Source organism: Danio rerio, chromosome 5, assembly GCF_052040795.2.
Source record: "Danio rerio strain M-AB ecotype USA chromosome 5, GRCz13ab, whole genome shotgun sequence".
NCBI lineage: Eukaryota > Metazoa > Chordata > Actinopteri > Cypriniformes > Danionidae > Danio > Danio rerio.
In genome coordinates this window covers 19,851,452-19,872,767 of record NC_141025.1, presented here as the reverse complement: position 1 = coordinate 19,872,767, position 21,316 = coordinate 19,851,452, and the positions used below count along the sequence as shown (strand labels likewise).

General features: G+C 35.8%; 1 protein-coding gene across 4 annotated transcripts in view; it reads left to right on the top strand.

Moving 5' to 3' along the window:
• The window catches only part of golga3 (golgin A3), a 40,845-nt gene that overhangs the window by 3,518 nt on the left and 16,011 nt on the right, over nucleotides 1–21,316 (top strand). For 2 of the 4 annotated variants that reach the window (NM_001442211.1, XM_087252812.1), the window contains 11 exon segments: nucleotides 5,504–5,647; nucleotides 9,537–9,649; nucleotides 10,911–11,605; nucleotides 11,930–12,041; nucleotides 13,807–14,113; nucleotides 15,685–15,887; nucleotides 16,491–16,628; nucleotides 16,808–16,969; nucleotides 18,680–19,048; nucleotides 19,138–19,215; nucleotides 20,293–20,556. In NM_001442211.1, coding sequence (NP_001429140.1) covers nucleotides 5,504–5,647; nucleotides 9,537–9,649; nucleotides 10,911–11,605; nucleotides 11,930–12,041; nucleotides 13,807–14,113; nucleotides 15,685–15,887; nucleotides 16,491–16,628; nucleotides 16,808–16,969; nucleotides 18,680–19,048; nucleotides 19,138–19,215; nucleotides 20,293–20,556 — 2,585 coding nt within the window. 4 annotated transcript variants of the gene reach the window in all.

Sequence of the window (21,316 nt, the reverse complement as noted above, 5' to 3'; positions counted from 1 at the left end):
TTCTTAATAGCTGCTGTAAATGGTTGTAATCAGTTAAAATCTTTTATGCATGAAATTTCATTTCCTCAATTAAGGTGTATTGGCATTTAAAGTCAGTGTAAAATCAAAATATACAATGTTTATTTTGCAAGTTAATACACTGAAAAAAGTCTATTTTGGTAGTCTTCAATCAAAGTGTGACCATGTGGAGTGGCGGTCATTCTCTGATCATGTCAGTTTGACGGCTTCAGCCACAATATTCTTAACCATAGCCTTTTTGCGGCACCTTTTCCCTGGCATTTTGGGGGCACATATGGTTCAGTCATATGGAAGTTAAAGTCCCCATAAACCAGAAGTAGCAACAGTTTTTTTTTTTTTTTTGTATTGTGAAGCCGCTCCTAGAGAAATGGAATATTAATTGAGTAAACAGTGGCTGTGGCTTGTTTTTTTTCTACTGTGAACTAAATGGAAGTAGTAAAGTAGGGTATTACAACCCAGCAGACACTTCTTCCTCACCATTTCTATTTGTTGTCAAAACTGACAGTTTGGAGCAGCTATTTAAGTATGTTTGCCACGCCCATTTGCCAAGATATAGACCAATTACCAACCTACGTCACACGGGTCCCCGGTTGCAAAAAACAGACAGGATGCAGAATTCGAGTTCAAAAATAGAAAACTTAACTTTTACCATACACCACACACTACTTTATTACTGACGTCTTTGGCTAAATGGGAGCTGAATGAAGTGAGGAGCTAATTAGAAATGTTGGACTCTGCAGTTCTCATGTCATATCAGGTCAGTTCACGCTATGCTGAATCATACTCATTACTCGTTTTTGATTGCAGAAATGATTTCAGCAAAAACAGTTACATATGGTTAATTAAACTGCTGACACTGAATGCTAAGAATGAAAAGTGAAAGTTACGTTTATTAAGGTAAAGTTGGTTTTATATTCACACATTCATTCAGTGACAACTTGTGACACATTCCCTATATTGTTTACCACGGCACTTTGAATATTCGGTCTGAAATAACCTGTAAATGTGACTTGAAAACAACATTAACACTGTTTATTTGACTGTGAACAATGTTGTACTTTGATAGTCATTGGCTGCTGCTAATATGATTTCGCTATTTAGAGTTTGCAAATAATATTTTTATGAAACTATATTATTAAGGAGAAAGTCTGAATGTGCGAATATAAAACCAACTTTACCTCTATGTGTAAGTTCACATACCCTGCCGTACAGGTGCAGTTCTGTTTTGCGTGTTGGTGATTAATTACCCAGGCCTTGTATAACGTTAGCTCCGTCTTGTTTCCTTGTCTTTGGCTAGGCGGAATCTCGGTGTTTAGCTTTTGAATCTGGTCATCATGGAGCAATATTTATTGCACATGACCTCAAAGAACAACATTGTTGGCATCCAAAGACTTGTAGACCTTTAACTTCTCTCTTGTAAAATCACTCTGAGCTTCATTGAGATTGTATATTTCGGGCTGAATGCTTGGTCATTTCGTCTTATCCAATATCCATTGGGAGGGAGCTATCGCAAATGGAGCCGTCAGATGAACGCCGCTCACTTTAACTTTAATTTTGCTGAATCACTGTGCTTGTCACTGGGTGACGAGCTGTTATAATATGCAGTAAGCATTATGTAAATAATATATATAATATGTAAGTAATGTATCTTATTTCTAAGACAACAACAAACTCTGCACCGCATCTGATGTCATTCCCTCGCTGTAAATGCTCGGGCTCCTGGTTGCTTTCTGCCACCTCCCTGCGCGCGCATCCTGAATGTTTACAAACATGGTAATTGGTCTATACGTCATCTGACAGTTTAACTGAAAAAAAAAACATAAAGTGCACTTTCAGGTTTTACTATTAAATTACAAATGCAAACAAATGTTCACAGATGAATTGCACAGATGAATTGTTCACCACAAAACTGGCATTTTGAGCTAACAAAATATTATGGTTCGTTTTGATTTCTTGGGGTATTTAAGCATAAACGCTCATGCAGTGCATTATGGGATTGAAAGCCGCACAGAGGAAGCGTTGAGAGTAGCTTAGAGCATCAAAAATGTTGGGGATTTCTCATTTATGTAAACGTCAACTAAAAAAATGCCAATCACTGTAAAAAGTAGGCAAGGCAGGGTTCTGACACGTTTACAAATGTTTGCTGGATTGCTGTGCTGAAATCACTTGCTTTGAGATTGTATCCCTTACGCAACATATTGAACCATCTGTGCCTGTTTGTTTATTTATTGATCATTTATTTGAAGCAATAAACAATGCACGTGATAAATGTGTGAACACACTGTCTTCCTGAATTAAAACAGGTGTTCTCAGCCCTAAAATTTCATATGCCCTAGAGCAGCACTGAGTGCAGATTTCAAGATGTTGTGGAAACGTACCATTACCATTACTTTGCTACGAAGGAATGATGCACAAAAAAGAAAGCTCTGCCCCTACTAGGCATGAGCCAGTATAGCAGTATAGGATTTTATGGTACCTTGGATAAAAAATATCACAGTTTCACGGTACCACGTGTGATTACTGCTTTAAAATATGTTCTTGTTGTTTTTTTTTTTTTTTTTTAATAGTTATTTTTTTCGGGGTTTTCACCTTTATTGATAGGACAGAGTGAAGATGTAGAGACAGGAAAGTGTGGGGAGCAGAGACAGGGGAAGGATTAGCAAAGGACCTCGAGACGGGAATTGAACTCTGGTCGCTATGTGTCGACACACTAACCACTAGGCTATTGGCGCCGACTAAAATATGTTCTTTTAAAATATCTGGGTATAAAAACAAAAAAAAGTTTCCCATTGAACACTTTTACGGTAACTACTTCAGTATGACTTGTGATTCTAAGACAACGTAACATAAATAAAGAACTGCCAAAGTGCTCCAACTAAATTATTTATTAACATAACATAATCAGCAAAACAATCCAAAATGACAAATGATGGAGAGCCTAACAATTTAATATTACCAACCAAAGAAACCTAAATCAGGTTGGGACTCCCCACTCCAAACAAATATCATAGGAAAGTATAAAGGAGAACACAGCAGTAAAGCGGTGAAGAAGAAAGAAGCTGTGGTGGCATGAAAGAATTAGCGAGAGGGAGAAGTCTGCTTCGGTTCGTTTTTAAAAGCTAACGTCAACACCTCAACCAATAGAAAACTGAAAAGGGTAATGGACAAATAAGATCAATTGTTGTCATAATTGTTATGTTATAATTACAGGCAAGAGTGAACGACACGCATAGCAAACACAATATATTGTATTGTAAGAATCATAAATAATATGTTGAAACAGTAAATAGTCAGGCTAAATAATTAAATTAAATTATTGACTTCTTCATTAGTTTTTAAAACTCAGATTTTTGGATATCTTTCTTTTCTTTGAATTTAAAGTAAGCCCTAAAAGCTAAATAAAATCTTCATAAAAACATGTTAAAAAAATTCCATGTACCATAGGGGACTGGTATAACAGAAAATTTTTGCAGTTTTAAAACCAAAACCTTTCCAAACGACTGTAAACCTAAAGATCCCATGAAACAAATATTGTTAGTTTTTAAGATAATCTAAAAGCTAGTGTTCTCCAAAACCGTGACAATTTGTGTTTGTAAGCTATAAAACTGATATATTTATATTTAAAGCTTGTAGTTAAGCAAGTAAAACTGTGGGATTTTTTTTTTTTCAATTAAGGAAAATGAGGAGCATTACTCAGACATTTTAGTTAATAGAGAAGTAATAAATATAGTTGAGCATTTTAAATATTTAGGTATAATTATTGATTTAAAAAAAAAACACTTTAAGAAGGTATCCAAAAGTGCTATAGCAAGCCTGAGGACTTATAGAAACATCAGGCACCAGTTACTTTTGGCTGAATTTTAGCTAAAAAGCCAATGATCATTACTGCAGCTGCATTGATCAACATAAATTACTAACATTCCACAGTTTCTTATTTTATGCTGATTTGTGTTTAATGTCTAAAATATTTAACAATCTTGCACCACCACCTCTCAAACAATGTGTGATTGTCTGCAAGGACAATATAAGACAGACTAGATCCATCGGTTAGAGGTGATTGTTCCGTTAAACTCAAGAGAACTGCTTTTGGACAATCAGTTCTTTTCAGTCAGAGCAGCAGAAAGCTGGAATAAAATACATATGAGCAATTCCGTGCAAATGTCAACCTTGCCATGAAAAAAAATTAAGTTTTTACCAAAATACAGAAACCATTTCTGGGTTGTTTGTGTAGGCAAGTATTTTACAGTACTTTAAAAATACTCAAAAAGCATCTGTTAATGTTTTCAAACTATTACTATTTGATTTACCAAAGTCACACAAATGGTAATTTCACATGCGTCACATCCATAACAGAGAGATGTCACATCCATAACAACACTTTTTCATCAGAAATGTGAAAATATTAAATAAAATAAAATCAATAATTTTTGTTTTATAGAGAGCCGACTCAAATCCTTTTGATTAGCATTATTTCTTTTGGGTTGTGCAGTTTAATTTACATAATTTCTACAAAGTGTGTTGTATACTGTAAACTCGCAGACTTTTTTTGTCACATCCATAACGCATGCTTATTTTCCACATTTAAAGTACAAAACACGTTTACAGATTGATATTTTTCTGCTCCCATAACTCTGTGGCTAGTTGCTCTAGAAAATATAATCAAATTTGTCAATATAATGTTAACATATACTTTCTCTGTCAATCTATGTGTTGAGTTTTTACTGCAAATGTCACATCCATAACGCTGGAATTGCTCATATGCATATTAGAGAGAGTACCAGTTTTAATCATTTTAAAACTTCTTAAAATTTGGCCACTGATTTGATTGCATTTTATTCACAGTGATGTACTGTAAGTGTATATTGTATTATTTTTTACTGTTAAACTTGTTAATACTTCCTGCCCAGCGACTACGGATGTAAATTAGCTTCATAGATAACTCTGGCACAATATATCATGTTGTACATTGTCCCTGTATAAGTAAATAAAATAGTTTGTCACTTCCGCCTAAATCGATCAATGGTTTTATTCACATGAACCCATACTTCAGTTTCTCAACAAATCATAACCAATCAAATGCTCTCATGTCCCACCCCCTTTCAAGACGCTTCACATATGCTTTACATTTAATGTGCTTGAGTTTAACCAATCTCGGCAGAGCGGTGATTAAACAAAAGGCTACTGGCTGTTTTTAAAAAGGGAAGGAGCTACACTATTTCCCACCCTCTCTTCGTGGTTCGGTTGAGATGACTTCAAACACTGAACAAAAATGCACATTTCAAAGCATTTTACGGGACCTTTGAATCCGGCTATCATCCCATGCATAGCCCCTATTAACGATTTTGTTTAGTTACAGATACATTAACATGCAAAAATGAAAAGTTTTTGCAACTTTCGACTTTTTGTCTGTTTAACCATTAAATCTGACTTTTTAAATAAAGATATAATTGAACGCTCTTTGCTGAATCCCTTCTCTTTGTTGTAGGTCACGTCAAAGCAGAGCTGTTGCCAAACGGAGAGGCCATGGTGGAGGGTCAGGACGTTGGTGGAGGCAGCACCCCACCTTTGGCAACTCCATCCCCAGGCAGTCGCCTTTCCGACTCTTCTCCGAGCACAGAGCTGGATCCAGGTGTGGTCTCTTTCCCTGACAGCCTAGAGAAGTCTGAGGGCTCTGTTCACACGGGTGACGCGTTGCAATCGCTCAGACTAAGTATTCCTATGCAGGAGACCGAATTGTGTAAGCACATGATACTGGATAACCACCACCACCAAATCACCCTCTTCCCTTGTGTTGTAATTCCCCTCAGTTTGGCTTTCAAGGCTAACTCTTCCTGTTTGGTGTACCCTGTTTATTTGCTTGCACCTCAGTTTGGCTTGCAGAGAGATTTTTTAGGGTGAATCTTATTACATAATTAATAAAAGGCTAATTAGTCTCCCCTGTCGCTGTGATTATGGGTGTTTTGATTAATGCCGATTGCGATCCTGGGGCTGTTGGTGCTTGTTGTTGATTCCAGAAAAGTTACAAGACAAAAGATGCACGTTGTTATTTGGCTTGGATTTGGAAAATTGCTGAACTAATACAAACTAACCGATGCAGACTCCGAAGTGTGCTTCTTCTCTTCCTCTGATTAAGGCAGCTGGTATGGCTTATAATGGGTTGCAAAGCTCACGTAGTGTTTTCTGTACCAGGACCAGCATGAAGCTTCACTCTTCCAATGACTAGGGATGGAAATCATGAGACATTCTGGTTATTATGGTTCCATTTCCTCTTAACAGTTTTCCAGTGAATGATTCTTTGGCCCTGTTTTCACATGGTGTTCAGTCAAATACAAGTCTTGTGAATGCTGGTGTTTGGATTTCATTGATGGTGGCTACAGTTTTGTTTCTAGGGTTAGTCTAAGTGTATACCAAACACTAATCTAAGTGTTTGGTATACTGTTTTAGTGCACTTTCTCACAATATGTGTAAATGGTCACATGTTAGATGAGTAGGCAGAAAGTAGCCAGTCTTTTGAGACTTTTTGAAGGCATTTGGCCATTAAATACATATAAATACAATACAAATAAAATTATAGAATAAAATTTCGTAGTTTTTAACTATGAAAGCAGCACGACAGCTTCTGAAAGTGGTCACAGTGCTTCCCACAGGTTTGAAATGTACTTGCGGTGATAGCCGGATTGAGAATTCTAACATTTTTAGCTCTATACACCAACACAATGGATTTGAAATGAACAAACATAACTGCAGACTTCCAACTTTAATTTGAGGGTATTTACATCCAAATCAGGTGAACGGTGTAGGAATTACAACAGTTTGCATTTGTGCCTCCCACTTGTTAAGGGTCCAAAAGTAACTGAACAGTTGGCTTTTAAGCTGGTCCAAGGCCAGGTGTGTGTTATTCCCTCATTTGTCACCTCATTTAATTTTAAATCCATTGTGGTATAAAGAGCTAAAAATGATAGAATTGTGTCTATGTCTAAATATTTATGGACCTAACTGTAAATAGTCGACTATATGCGACAAACAAAGCATAATTTAATTTTTGACAATAATTGTATTTATTATGATACTGCTATAAACTGTTTCTTTTCAGTGGGTTAAATAAAAAAAACAGTTGAAATAGAAAAGAAATCCACTATTTCGCTTACTTTTATACTACTCAGGAGCCATGTGCACCATCTTACAGGTAAAACCTGTTTCTCTCTCTTTCAAGTTCAAAGCGAACTCGAATAATATAGCATTTTAGATTTGTATATAAAATTGCCTGTTATACATTGACATTATTAAATTAATGTACAGAATTTGAGAATTAAATGACAGGAAAGGGAATAAAAACAGACAATATCTCTAAAAATTATAATAACTATAAAAGATTTAAATGTGTAGATTATTTAAATGAGGCATCTGCGCTGAATAACTGTTAATTTGCAGCGAGTTTAGACCAGTCATTTCATCCTCGCCTATAGTTGAATTTTTAGTTCAGTCATTTAAATTAAAGAGTTAATTGTTTAATGTTTATCTATGTGTGCAGTCAGCTGTGAAGCCAAGTGAAAGTAGGCTTAAGTAAAAAGGTAATGCAAAAACACATACGGTTAACGACTAATCGACTAAGAGTCCTGAACATTTTAGGAGATTTAGAAACCATAGCCAGACTAATTTTTTAAGTCCCAAAAAGGTGCATCTCTGTGAGTCTGCAGAGCATGTGAGATTGTCTTGTCAGTGTCTGTGGGAGTGGTATCAGGTCTCGTGCGCACATAACAAAATGGGTAAACGAGAGATTTTCCACTACTTAATCGATCACGGATGTTTCATTATATTGGGCGGATACAAAAAAAAGTGCTATAGGATGATAATAATAGTAAAAAATGTGTCACTAAATATACTTGGGCGGCTGTTAAAATACCTGGGGCCTCATGTACGAAGACTTGCGTGGAAATCTTACTAAAATATTGCGTACGCACAAAGCTGTAAATGTGCGTACGCAGAAAAAATTTCAGATGTATGAAACACTGCGTACGCCGAATCTCACGCATATTCTTTTGTACATCCGAATGAACGTGAAACTGAGCGCAACATGCACGATCACAAAACCCCTCCCTGCCTCCTCCCCCGTATGAATATGCTAATGACTATGCTAATGGAAAAACCCAACGAAAAAGCAATGGCAAAAGCAAGCAAAAAGAGAAACTTTGAACAGAATGTGAATTGGAGGTGCTGCTTTCGGAGGTAGACCGGAGAAAAGCGGTGTTATTTGCAAGTTTGTTCTCCGGAATTAACAACAAAAGAAAAAAATAGAGTGGGAGAGTTTAGCTGATGTGGTCAACACAGTTGGGTCTGAACATCGCACTGAGTGCATTAAAAAAAAGAAATAGTGTGGTTTATATCTGTAAAATGTTGCAGTACGCTTAACAGTCTCAGTGGCGCTACTCGTAAGACGAATGTGATCATGAATTGATACGTTCGAGCATGAACTCGGCTCGAATCCAGCGTCTGATGAACTCTTTCTTGTTTTTTCCCCCGCTACATATCAGATTTTGCCAACTATCACGAGAAAGACTAGTAGGAATCATCAATAAGTTCATATCAATAAGCATCATATTTTATTTGCACATTTATTGAATGGAAATGTTTCTGATTCACGCATGCAAATTTATCTTCAGATAGTGTCTTTATAGCAATGTGCGTGCGGTAGATCGCTCAGATTACATTTGAAAAACAGGCGACTGCTGCAAATTGTGCTTTAATGTTTAGCTGGTCAAATGTATGGTATGGAAACCTTATATACCTGCTGAACCCGTCTCATACAGCTGCCATTGCAAGGCTCAGACACTTTGTAGAGAGGAATTTAACACAACTGCCTCCAGGAGTCGCCAATGGAAATAAAACAGACACGCACAAAAAATGTGCGTACGCCTGCCAGAAAGCTGCCGTGAAGCTGAGCTCATTCCCACGTTCAGTTCATTGTTAGTAAATCCAAACGTGAACTATTCTGAGCGTGAAACCTGGCGTACGCAAAGTTTTTGTGCGTACACAGCGTTGATACATGAGGCCCCTGGGCTGCCCGTGGGAAGCACTGGACCCTATGTAGATGTGAACTTTGCTTAGTCCACCTATTTTTGAAATGGCAAAAAATCATCTTAATGCCAAGTTCAAACAGGGCCATGTAGTATTTTTGAAATCAAGGACTTTGCAATGTGTAAATGGCATGTAAACCACCAAAAAATGCATTTGCCTGCACTGAAAGTCTAAATAATATAATAGATTTTTTCCCATCAACTGACAGTTTAGCATGACTATATATTGCATTTTATAACAGAACCATTTAGTTCTTCAATATAAAAATAAACAAGTTGTCAATTTCCATCCCTAGAAATATAGTTGTCAAACAAGCATGTTTCGGGATTGAAGAGTTTAGCCTGTTGCACTCAGTCCTGTATAGCTTGGTTGACAATATGTAAAAATTTAATTTTGTTATAGATTTTTTTTCCCTGCATTTGTTGACCATGTCTTTCTCATAGCATCAACTGAGCCATGTGTGGAGATGGAAAATGAAGAAAAAATCCGTCAGGAAGCTCGCAGACGACTAGAGGAACAGCTCAAACAATACAGAGCACAGCGGCACACAGAGCGAGTGAGTCAGCAAATGAGAACTGTCACTTTCTGTCAAATGACTGATATTGAAGTAAATGACTAGTTTACTGGGGGGACAAAAAAGAAAATTGGCATCGTTTACTTGCCCTCATTCCATGCCGACTTTGATTTTTCTGTGAAGCACAGAAGAAAATGTTCCATACAATGACAGTGAATGGATGCTGTCAACCCCTGAATACAAAAAAGCACCATAAAAGTGGTACATTAACCTTGTGTAATACATTTCAAGGCTTCTGAAATCATATTATAGCATGAAAACCTTTTATTTTATTATATTTTATTTTATTTGTGAGACAGTCAAAGATTAAATCCATACACTTCACCTACATTTAACAAAAATAATATAACTCCAATTTTTTCTACTAACAAAAAGGGTAAATAATGGTTTATATTTTTTAGTTTATATTTTTTATTTTATTTGTTAGATGGGTTAAGATTAAATCCAGAGTCCACCTACATCTAACAAAAATAAAATTACACCGATTATTTCTACTATGCAACAAAAGGGTGGAGAATGGTTTATTTTATTGTATTTCATTTCGTTTTATTTGTAATAAAGTCTAAGTTTAAATCCCTAGTCCACCTACATTTAACATAAATAAATGTACGCCAATTTCTTATACTATGCAACAAAAGGGTGAAGAATTATTTTTTTTCAATTGTAAGACAGTCTAACATTATATCCGTAGAGTTCACCTACATCTAACATAAATAAAATTACTCCAGTTGTTTCTACTATACATAAAAAAGGTTGAAGAATGATTTATTTGTTTATTTATTTATTGTTATTTTATAATTTTTTAAAATTGAATTAAAATGTATTTTATTTGTTTGTTTATTTTATTTATAGAGGTAGTACAAGTACCATGTGTACTATTTTTCATGTCTTCTGAAATCATATAATAGCACAAAAAACAAATCAGAATACCTACATCCACCTACATCTAACATAAATAAAATTTGCCCCAGTTATTTTTACTAACAAAAGGATAAAAAGTGATTTATTTTTTATTTTATTTTATTTTTAGATGGTCTAAAATTAAATCCATAGAGTCCACATACATCTAACATAATACCCAATTTTTTTTCTACTGTGCAACAAAATGGTGAAGCATGATTAATTTCAAAATGGGGTAATTTTAGATGTTAGAGATAGGTGGACATAAATTTACACTGTCTACCATAATCCAAATGCTCTAACTGTTTCCAGTTTTACATGCTGTCTTATTTGTCTTATCCAGACCCGACGGTCCACTCCTAAAAGCCGGCCATTTAGCACTTTGGACCCAGAACTTATGCTCCACCCTGAAGGTCTCCCACGGGCCAATACTGTCGCCATGACTAAAGAATACTCTTTCTTGCGCACCAGCGTTCCTCGTGGTCCCAAACTTGGAAGCCTGGGAATCCCTTCCAGCAGGGAGAAAAAATCCAAATCATCTCGCTCCAGCAAGATCCACTCTCTCGCTGACTACAAAACTCCTGAATCTGAAGGTTCTGGTGGAGCAGTTTCTGCATCTGCTGACTCGTCGTTTACCTCCCTGCATTCCACCATCAGCTCCGTCTCCACCGTTTCTGAAATCAGCATCAGCTCAGAAGCCAACAACCATTCAGAATCATCTCAGCTGATCAGAGACAACATCTCTGAGATGGATGGCAGCGAATCAGGCTTCAGAGCTGACGGCAATGACAGCGATAGCTCATCCTATAGTAGCGTGTCTACTACAGGAACGTATAATATGTTATCTGCAATAGTGAACAGGCCAAAGGCTCCATATACTGTTGAAGGGAGAGAGATTGCTGCAGAAGCCATGGGCCACTTTCCGTCACTTCAGGAAGTCCTGCAGGCTGCGACTGAAGAAAGGCACATGGAGGAGCTCGAGCAGGACCGAGAGGGCAGCGTGGAGCCTCGCAGTCGCAGGGACAGCTTCTCCAGCAGGTATGAGGACACCATTTCCATCGGTTAGTCCATTCTTGTAGATCTGTTAAGGGCAGGGGTGTCCGAACTCGATCCTGGAGGGCCACTGTCTTGCATAGTTTAGCTTCAACTTCAACCCACCTGCATGGAACTCTAGCATACATAGAAAAAGCTTGATTAGCTAGTTTATGGGTATTTAATTAGAGTTGGAACTAAAATATGTAGGACACCAGCCCTCCAGGTCCCAGGTTATGCACCCCTGGTTTAGGGCTTTAGGAGAACGTTATTACCTGTCATGAAGGCAGCCTATTAAAGCCTCATGTTGCGTGCTGAATTGTCTTGCAGTGTGTCATATGGGAGTTCTGTGATGGGGACTCATGATGAAATGCTGCAAGTGCTGAAAGAGAAAATGAGGTTAGAAGGACAACTGGAGTCTCTCTCCTCCGAGGCCAGTCAGGTGAGTTAATAGGATTGGCTGGATGGGATTAAGTGGACAATAATATAATGGTTATATAATATAAAGAGTATTGTTTTATTTTAAAACTATTTACTGGTTTAAATGTACTTAGTTCCTACATTTCACACATTTTTGAACTACATAGTGTTTAGAAGTCGGGAGTGATTTATTGGATTGTTTTTAGAAGTTTTTTAAAAGTAATTTTAAAACGTTGCTTTTTACCCCTCATTGGGTGGGTTCTGTAGTCGACTAACAACCATTTTCTTAGAGGAAGCTGACAAAACATTGCTGTCACTCTAATAGAAGATTTATTTAAGGAGAAAATTACAAAGCACTGCAGTGTTTGGGTCTTCTGTGTTTGTCTGAGATAATTAGTTTTACTGAAATTAGTATTTTCCATACAAACTGAAGCTGATCGGTCAATTCTTGTCACGTGACTTGCGGTGCACTCGTTCATTTATTCATTCAACTGGGTGCATCTGGTCTGGAAGGCACGAGCGCATTATGCCAGCTGCGCACTACCATTGGAAACAACGAACTTGTGCAAACTCTTGAAAAGACGCATTATGCGAACGACCCCTAAAAGGCCGCTGTCATTTGCGATCTCCAGCAGTTGATCTTCTTGCGCAGACATGCTGGATTCACCTCATACGTTGATAAATGGGTTGTGGACCTATTCCTTGGCAGTTCACTTGTGCAGCCCAGTACCAATTGATCCACGGACCGATACTGGTTATTTCTGTAAAAGCACTATATTTTTCGATTGTCTACAGAAACCTCAGTACTGGTCCGCGGCACAGTGGTTAAGGACCACTGCTATATAGTATGAATGTAGTATAAATGAAGCTTTTATTGGATGCGCACTTCAAAATCTCACTGGAAGTAGTATCTCATCCAGGTACTTTCGAATACTATAAATTCAGACATGCTACTCTGCTCGCATACTGTTTTCAACATACTATATAGTATGGAAACATTGGGGTCACTTGATCCTTCAGAAATCATTCTGATGTGCCAATTTTAATACTTAATATTATCAATATTGAAACCTTCATTGAACATTTAGGTGTTTTTGATGAATTCTTGCTGAATAATAGTATTAATTTATTTTTAAAAATCTTGTGCAAAACAAAAAAAATTTATTGTTTATATACAGTTTTACAGAAATAAGTCAAAATGATTAGCCCTCCTGTGATTGTAAAATTATTAGCAAATGATGTTTAACAGAGCGAGTCATTTTTCACAGTGTTTCCTATATTTTTTCTTCTACTGAAAGTCTTATTTGTATTATGTTGGCTACAATAAATGCATTTTTTTATTTTTTGAAACTATTATAACCCCCTTTAGCAATGTTTTTTCGATTGTCTACAGAGCAAATCACTGTTATACAATGACTTGCCTAATTACCCGAACTTGTCTAGTTAACCTTATCAACCATGTTAAGCCTTTTAATTGCACTTTAAGCTATACACTAGTATCTTGAAAAATATAATGTACTGTCGTCATGGAAAAGATGAAAGAAATCCATTATTAGAAATTAGTTATTAAAATGATTATGTTTAGAAAAGTGTTGAAAGAAATCTTCTTCCTGTTAAACAGAAATTGGGGAGAAAAATATACAAGTGGGCTAATAATTCAGGAGAACTAATCATTTTGACTTCAACTGTATGTGTTTGTTAATTGTTATATGTTATATAGAATTGATATATTCTATAATTTATAACAGGATTCTACAAGACTATAATTTAACATTCTCTGCTTTCAGGCTTTAAAAGAAAAGACGGAGCTCCAGGCTCAGCTGGCCACAGTAAATGCTCAGTTGAAGGCCCAGGTGGAGCAGACCCAGGCCGGTCAGGAGAGGCAGAGCACCCTCAAAACAGAGGTGACGACACTACGCTCCAACTGCTCTGCACTGGAGAAGGCCATGGTGGACCTCCAGACCAATCTGGAAGGGAAGAACGCCAGCTTGGCCTCGTTGGGCAATGATTTGGAGGTAGCTGAAGAGCAGTACCAGAGGCTGATGGTCAAAGTGGAGGAGATGCAGCAAAGCCTGAATGCCAAGGACAGCACAGGTGAGGGTGAAGTGCGAGATGTAAATGCCAGGGATGAACCTAAACAGTTGGGATATTCAAAACGTCAGTGTTGATGTCCAATAACTGTATTAAAACTATTGCAATTATTTTTTAAAAACTTTTAATTTAATTTTTCTTTTCTTTACTTATGAAGCTGTGTGCTGCAGACCTCTTGGTCAGGTCACCCTTCTAAATGACATCTTGATCTAAATGTTTTTTTTTTGTTTTATCTGGTTAAATAATAATAAATATTTAGAGTGCTTAAAAGGATCGTTCCCCTAAAATGAATATGTATTTCCTATGTACTCCGCTTCAAGTGGTTCCGAACTTGTATGAGGTTCTTTTTTCTATTGAAAGAAATTTTAGTCAGCGCGATAGCCTAGGGGTTAACACGCCAACATATGGTGCAGTAGCATGTCAGGGCGTCCCAAGTTCGAATACTGACTAGGAAATTTCTCTACCCTACTCCCCTTTTTAAAGAAATCTTAAAAAAAAATAAAATAAAAAAACTGTAACCATTGACATGGTTAGAAAAAACAAATGCTGTAGAAGTCAATAGTTACTGGTTACTGATTATCTTTTTCAATGTATCATATTTTGTGTCCAAACAAAGCAAGGTGTCCAGACTTTCACACTTTATTTCATCAAAAGTGTATCAATTAAGAACTTAAAGTGCACTTTTTCTTTTTGGAATTTGTGGTGTGAACACATTATGTAGGCTGTTTATACTTAAGAACAGCGTAGTATATCGCAGCAAATTAGTACACGAAATTAGACACATTCCCTGATACTGGTAGTGTTGCTGAAAGCGGTGCACAGATAAACTGCAAACCTACTGTTTTCCTTCCTCTTGATTTCCATATAAACACACCGCAGATAACATAAGTGAGAAAACAGCAGTTTAGAAAGAATTTAATCAAGTAAGGTTTATTTTCAAAGTGACGTCTATAGTCTTTTTTTTTTTAGCAGCTTTAGAGTATTAAGCATGAAACTTCTATGAATAAATATAAAAATGTAAAAATAAATAATAAATAAATTTCTTGATGTATTTTTAAAATGTTTTTTGTGGCATTTTTGCCTTTATTGTGATGGGACAGTAGTAGTTGGACAGGAAGTAATGTTAGAGAGATCGATGGTGACAAAATCAGAAAAGGTCTGCAAGCCGGGATTCAAACTCGACACTGTGCACTCAACTGTTTAGTATATGAATGATGGACTTTATACGGTTATTTTGTCTTGTCTGCATTGTCATAAACCAACAGTTGACCATTTCCATGAAACAGTGGTAATTTAAAGATGACCACCAGAAAGTTTTCTAGTAAGTTTGTATTTGCTGGCTGTTCGCGCACTCTCAAAGCAAACTCCAAACCAACATTAATATGCCCTGATTTTGTTAAAAATGATACACCAATTTGTTTTCATTAAAGTGTTGAAGCCTCGATCATGCCCACTTAATCATACTACAAAAAAGAAAGGAAAATACTAAGTTAATATTTTAAAATAAACGATTGGTGTTAATCTAAAATTGTTAAAATTATAAAAAGTGTTTACATTCTGATTTCTGGATGTAGTGTCGGAGTTGCGACAACAGATGGGAGGCCTGCAGACTCAGCTACAGCGGGTCCAGAGTGAGAGGAACGCTCTCCAGAGCAGACTGAAGACCTCGCAGGCAGAAGTGGACTCATTGCAGCAGCTTCGCCTCTGGTACCAGCAGCAGCTCAATCTGGCACAGGAGGCACGAGTGCGACTGCAGGGAGAGATGGCAAACATGCAGGTAAAAAGGGCCACTGGCGTCATATTGTGTGCCTAAGTAGTTCTTATGTTTGAAGAAGGTTGAAGTTATTGTAAATTTTGGAAGGAGATGGGTGAATTATAATGGGGTGTTCATTTCTAACTCATGTTTCTGTGTATGTTACCAGTTTGGAGTCAGTAAGACTTTTCAGTGTTTTATGCTCAATAATGCTTCATTTATTTGATAATAATGCTGTGAAATAATAATTTTGTAAAATATTACTGCAATTTAAAATGACACTTTGTATTTTGTAATATATTTTAAATGTAATTTATTTACGTTTATTATAATAATATAATTTATGCAAGGTTGAATTTTCAGAGTCATTACTTCAGGGTCACATGTTCTTTCAGCTTTTGTAATGTGCTGATTTATTCTTTTTATCTATGTTGAAATGCAATTCTTTAAAGAAAAAAACACCATTTATTTTTTACATTATAAGGGTTTTTACTGTGTTTAATGCACCCATGTACAATTTAAAAGTTTAAATATATCTATTTTTAAAAGTTCTGACTCCAGACATTTTTTTTGGTGGGTATCAAAAAGGTTGTAAAGTAGAGAGTTTATTTATATATTTACTTTCAGGCAGGTCAAATGACTCAGTTTGGTGTGTTGGAAAATCTGAAGATTGAGAACGTCACACTGTCTCACAAACTCACGGAGACGAATCATCGCTCTATAAAAGAAAAGGAACGGATTGCTGTACAGCTACAGAGCATAGAGGTCAGCATACTAACACTTTCTTTTCCTGACTTTTTGTCAGTCTGACTTTTTGCCAGTTCCTGTCAACTGTTTTGTTACTATTTTATGTTTTTCCTTTTTTTTAATAAATATGAAATAAGTTGTTAAATAAAAATTAATTGTAAAAATACTTTAATAATAATAGCTTCATTCTTATCCAGGCGGACATGTTGACTCAAGAAGCGGCCATACATCAAATTCAGGAGGCCAAAACGATGGTGGAAGAAGATCTTCAGCATAAGCTGGAGGAGTTTGAGGAGGAGCGAGAGCATCTTCTCAAACTAGCCAACACAGCCACAACACTGGAAAGAGAGCTTGAGCAGGTATCTAAATGCTCACTTGCATGCACACCTATATTATGGAAATACAGTGAGGGTGTCATAAAAGTTTGTACGTTACTTTGTTCTGTTTACTGTAAATTAAACGATTGTTGCATGACATTCCAGTTTAAGAAAAATTAATAGAAAATTCACAAAATATACCTGGAAATTACAGAATTGCGCATCCAGAGTCGTGCATAAAGCTCAGATACATTTTAATCTGCTAAAAAAAAAATTCCTCAAACTATGATGGAAATAAATTTATCAAATAATTCCTGCACATCACAAAGTCATTTTGCTTCAACAGATGATGTGTTACTGTAACTAGACCAATGAGTGAACCCATTTCATCTGACACCGTCTCGGATGTTGTTTTTATTCTTTAATTATTTTATAGGATTTTTTCACCTTTTTATTAGACAGGACAGTTGAGTGTATATAGATAAGAAAGTGTGGGAGGCAGAGAGGGGAAGGATCGACAAAGAACTGAACTCCGCTCACCGTGAGCACCTTAGTGCTATAAGTCAGCGCACTTAACCACCAGGCTGTTGGCATAGACAGATGTTGCTTTTATAATTCTGTAGTTAAATAAAGTAAATAGTTCAGTTAATGATTGTGAGTGTCTCATCTGCTACTTTGAGGTCCAGCTCATTTGCAATTAAGAAAAAATAAAGTAGTTTCTCTGCTTGCAAAAGTGTGTGTGTGTGTGTGTGTGTGTGTGTGTGTGTGTGTGTGTGTGTGTGTGTGTGTGTGTGTGTGTGTGTGTGTGTGTGTGTGTGTGTGTGTGTGTGTGTGTGTGTGTGTGTGTGTGTGTGTATATGTATATATATGTATATGTATATATATATATATATATATATATATATATATATATATATATTTATTTATTTATTTATTTATATATAATTATTTATAATTATTTGTAAAATGCACTAGTTTTCCCATGATGTTCCCTATGATGTTCCTTCACATGGGATGGAAGTGTTTTATATGACTGAGGAGCAGATCAGTGTAGTTATGAGTTTTTATCCTGTTATTATAAGACTTTTGAACAGGACCACATTTAAAATTTTACTGATAGACATTATGTAATAAAAAGAGCATAAACAGTTAAATTAGCACATATGTCAGTATCATAACTAATATAGCAAACTGTGAAATAATTATTTAAGGATTTATTAAATCCTATATCAAAATTTTTTAATTGATTTCTATTTTAAATAACTATATATTTATATTTAGATGCATACATACATACACACACACACACGCACACACACACACACACACACACACACACACATATATATATATATATATATATATATATAGTCATTTAAAACATCACAGTAGGAAGAAATAATGTTAGATCAACATCCAGAAAGAACAAAAAAGCATCAGAAAACCAACAGAATTAATGAGCTCTTGTAATTTTATATACATAGGTGTTGATCTAACGTAATTTCTTTCTGCATTACATCTACTGTGATGTTTCGAATGACAGAGTAAAGGAAACTGAAACTGAACTGACATTTTTAATATTGCAATAATGTAAATTCTCAACATTGTATGTAAACACAGTTAATAAACATGGGATGAAAATGTTTTATTTGCAAATGTTTTATAGAATATTTGAATCTTGCAAATAATATAAATTCACAAAATTGTTTGTAAACACTGCTAATGACTCATCACTGATTCTTCTCCCTCCAGGTCAAACTGGTTCTCTCCCAAAAAGATTCCCAGCTGGAGTCTTTACAGCGCGAGCACCTAGAACTGATGAAGCAGCTCACCACCACTCAGGAGACCCTCCAAACCAAAGAACAGGCCCTTAATCAGCTGGAGGCCCGCTATCAGGAGCTCCAGGTCCAGCTGGAGGAGCTACAGACAGACGCCTCTGCTAAAGAGGAAACCCTGCAGTATCTGCAAAATGAAAAAATAGTCCTGGAAGTGGCTCTACAGGCCGCACGGGCTGATAAGAGCGAGCTTGATGAGGGAGCGGAAAAGCTTGGCGAGGAAGTGCTGGTGGCATCGGACACTCTTGACCAGCTTAGACAGGAAGTGCAGGTTAAAGCGACACAGGTGAGATTTGTGAGTCACTAAATGATAAACTGCTCTTGAGTAAAGACTTTTAGAACTGGATGTGATTGCATTTTTTTTTCTCTAAAAAGATTGAAGCTCTACAACATGAGAATGGCACCCTTAAAAAGCAAGCACAGAAACTGAAAGAGCAGTTCATGCAGCAAAAGGTTGGTTGACCTAAAGATCTTACTTCCTTCAAATGTTTTGACTTAAATGTTAGACTTGTGCATTTGAAAATGCATTTTGGATTACACACCTTTAACACAATCTACTATCATATTTAATTTGATGATACATATTTCATTTTTCAGTCATTCATGTATAAAAAAAAAGTAAAAAAGTCAGCAAATTTCTCAAATAAATCATGTCTTGGTTAATTATAAACAAGTTTTAATTAACTCCTAAGTATTCTTTTAATAACCACTTTTTCTTATTATTTTGTTAACTAATATTTTGTTTAATTTGTAATTTATGTAATTTAAATATTTTTATAGAAGAATCAGAATAATATTAATTACTAAAAATTAAATATTAATATTATTAATTTCTGATAAATACATAACACGCACACAAACCTACAGAGAGTAAGAGAGAACTTTATAATTTATTTATTTTTTCAATTATTTAAAAGAATTAAACTGAATTGTACGAATAACAGAAATTATCAGATTATTGTATTAAAGCTGTAAAAAATCATTGTCCTCTTTAAAAAAAAATATATATTTTATATTTAAGGCCTAAATTTTTCTTAAATATGGTTTTGCACAATCAAATGAAAAACACATCAATGTAGACACCATAGAAAAGCATTGGTGGAAATATAACTGTCCATGATTTTGTCATGTTTATATATTTTTTTTCTTTAGTAAGGCAGTAAAATGTGTCTGATATGGTTTAAATATTTTTCTAAACACAAAAATATACATCTATTTTTTGCAAAATGGACCAAAAAATAGTTAAATTTGAACTTGATCAGCTTACATTTGCATTTATTTATTGCTTCATCCAAAAACTTACAAATGAGGATAAAAGAGCATTTAAAATCACCACAAAGCATAAGTATATAGATTCCATGACAAGTCTAGTGTTGGTTTAGAAGTTAATATTGTTGTAATTGAGTTCTTGTAACAGAAGGAAAGTATCTCCTGCATATGGAGAGGAGAGTGTGAGAGTGTGTCTCCTACAGGTGGTTTGTCAAGCCCACTCACCCGCATGGATTACACTCGCTTCTACTCTTTCTGCAGGTGATGGTTGAAGCTTACAGGAGGGATGCCAGCTCCAAAGAGCAGCTGATCTCTGAGCTGAAGGCTTCTAAAAAGCGTCTGGTGGCAGAAGTGAAGGACCTGAAACAGGAGCTGTTGAAAACGGAGGGGGAAAAGAAAAGTGCCGTGCAGGAACAAGCTCGCCTGCAGAAGGAGGTGGAGAGAGTCCAGCAGCAGATGAACGGTCTGGAAGCACATTTACAATCTGTACAGACAGAAAGAGATCAACTTGACTCTCAACTGCAGGTACACACACAACGCATAATGGATGAGTTCACTCCAGATGCAAAGATGCAGCATTTTTGCATTCTTTTTAAAATTAACAATGGCTGCATTTAATTAATTAACAGTGATAGTACAGTAAACTCACATATTAGTGAGCACTGAGGTTCTATCTCATTTACAAATTGACCAACACAATAAGTGCAGCACAGTGGCTTTAATAATCTTTTGGGTGCACAAGATTTTTATGATGACCAGACACGATATATTCTTTCTATATATTGCAGGTGCTATTGTTGTTCAAGATGTAAAAGTTGGCATACTTCATACAAAATATATTATTTAATAAAAGTAGCTATGGTACAAATTGATCAAAAGTATACTTTAATTTTATGTTGGCCTATTTATTCATGTATTGGTCCAAAATTAGGCATAATATCAAAATAGACAAGCTTACCCGTAAGCTCAACTTGTACACCTTGCATTTACTTAGTCATATTCGACTTTATTTATGTGAGATGTACATAAAAGATATACATTTTGATGTACATTTTGACAAGTGGTTTGTGTCTTCGATAGACAAATACACAATTTGAAAACCGCAAATGTTAGTAAATCATCTCCTCCTTTGAGATTTGAGTCTGAATGACCAGGAAACTCCTACAAATGCATATTCAGTAAGGTCACGTGCAAAAGCGCTTTTGTTCATGCCTTACTCAGTGCCATTCTTTAATGCACATGTTTTAAAAATACAAGCTGTTAGTAAATTTGACTCTTATAATGT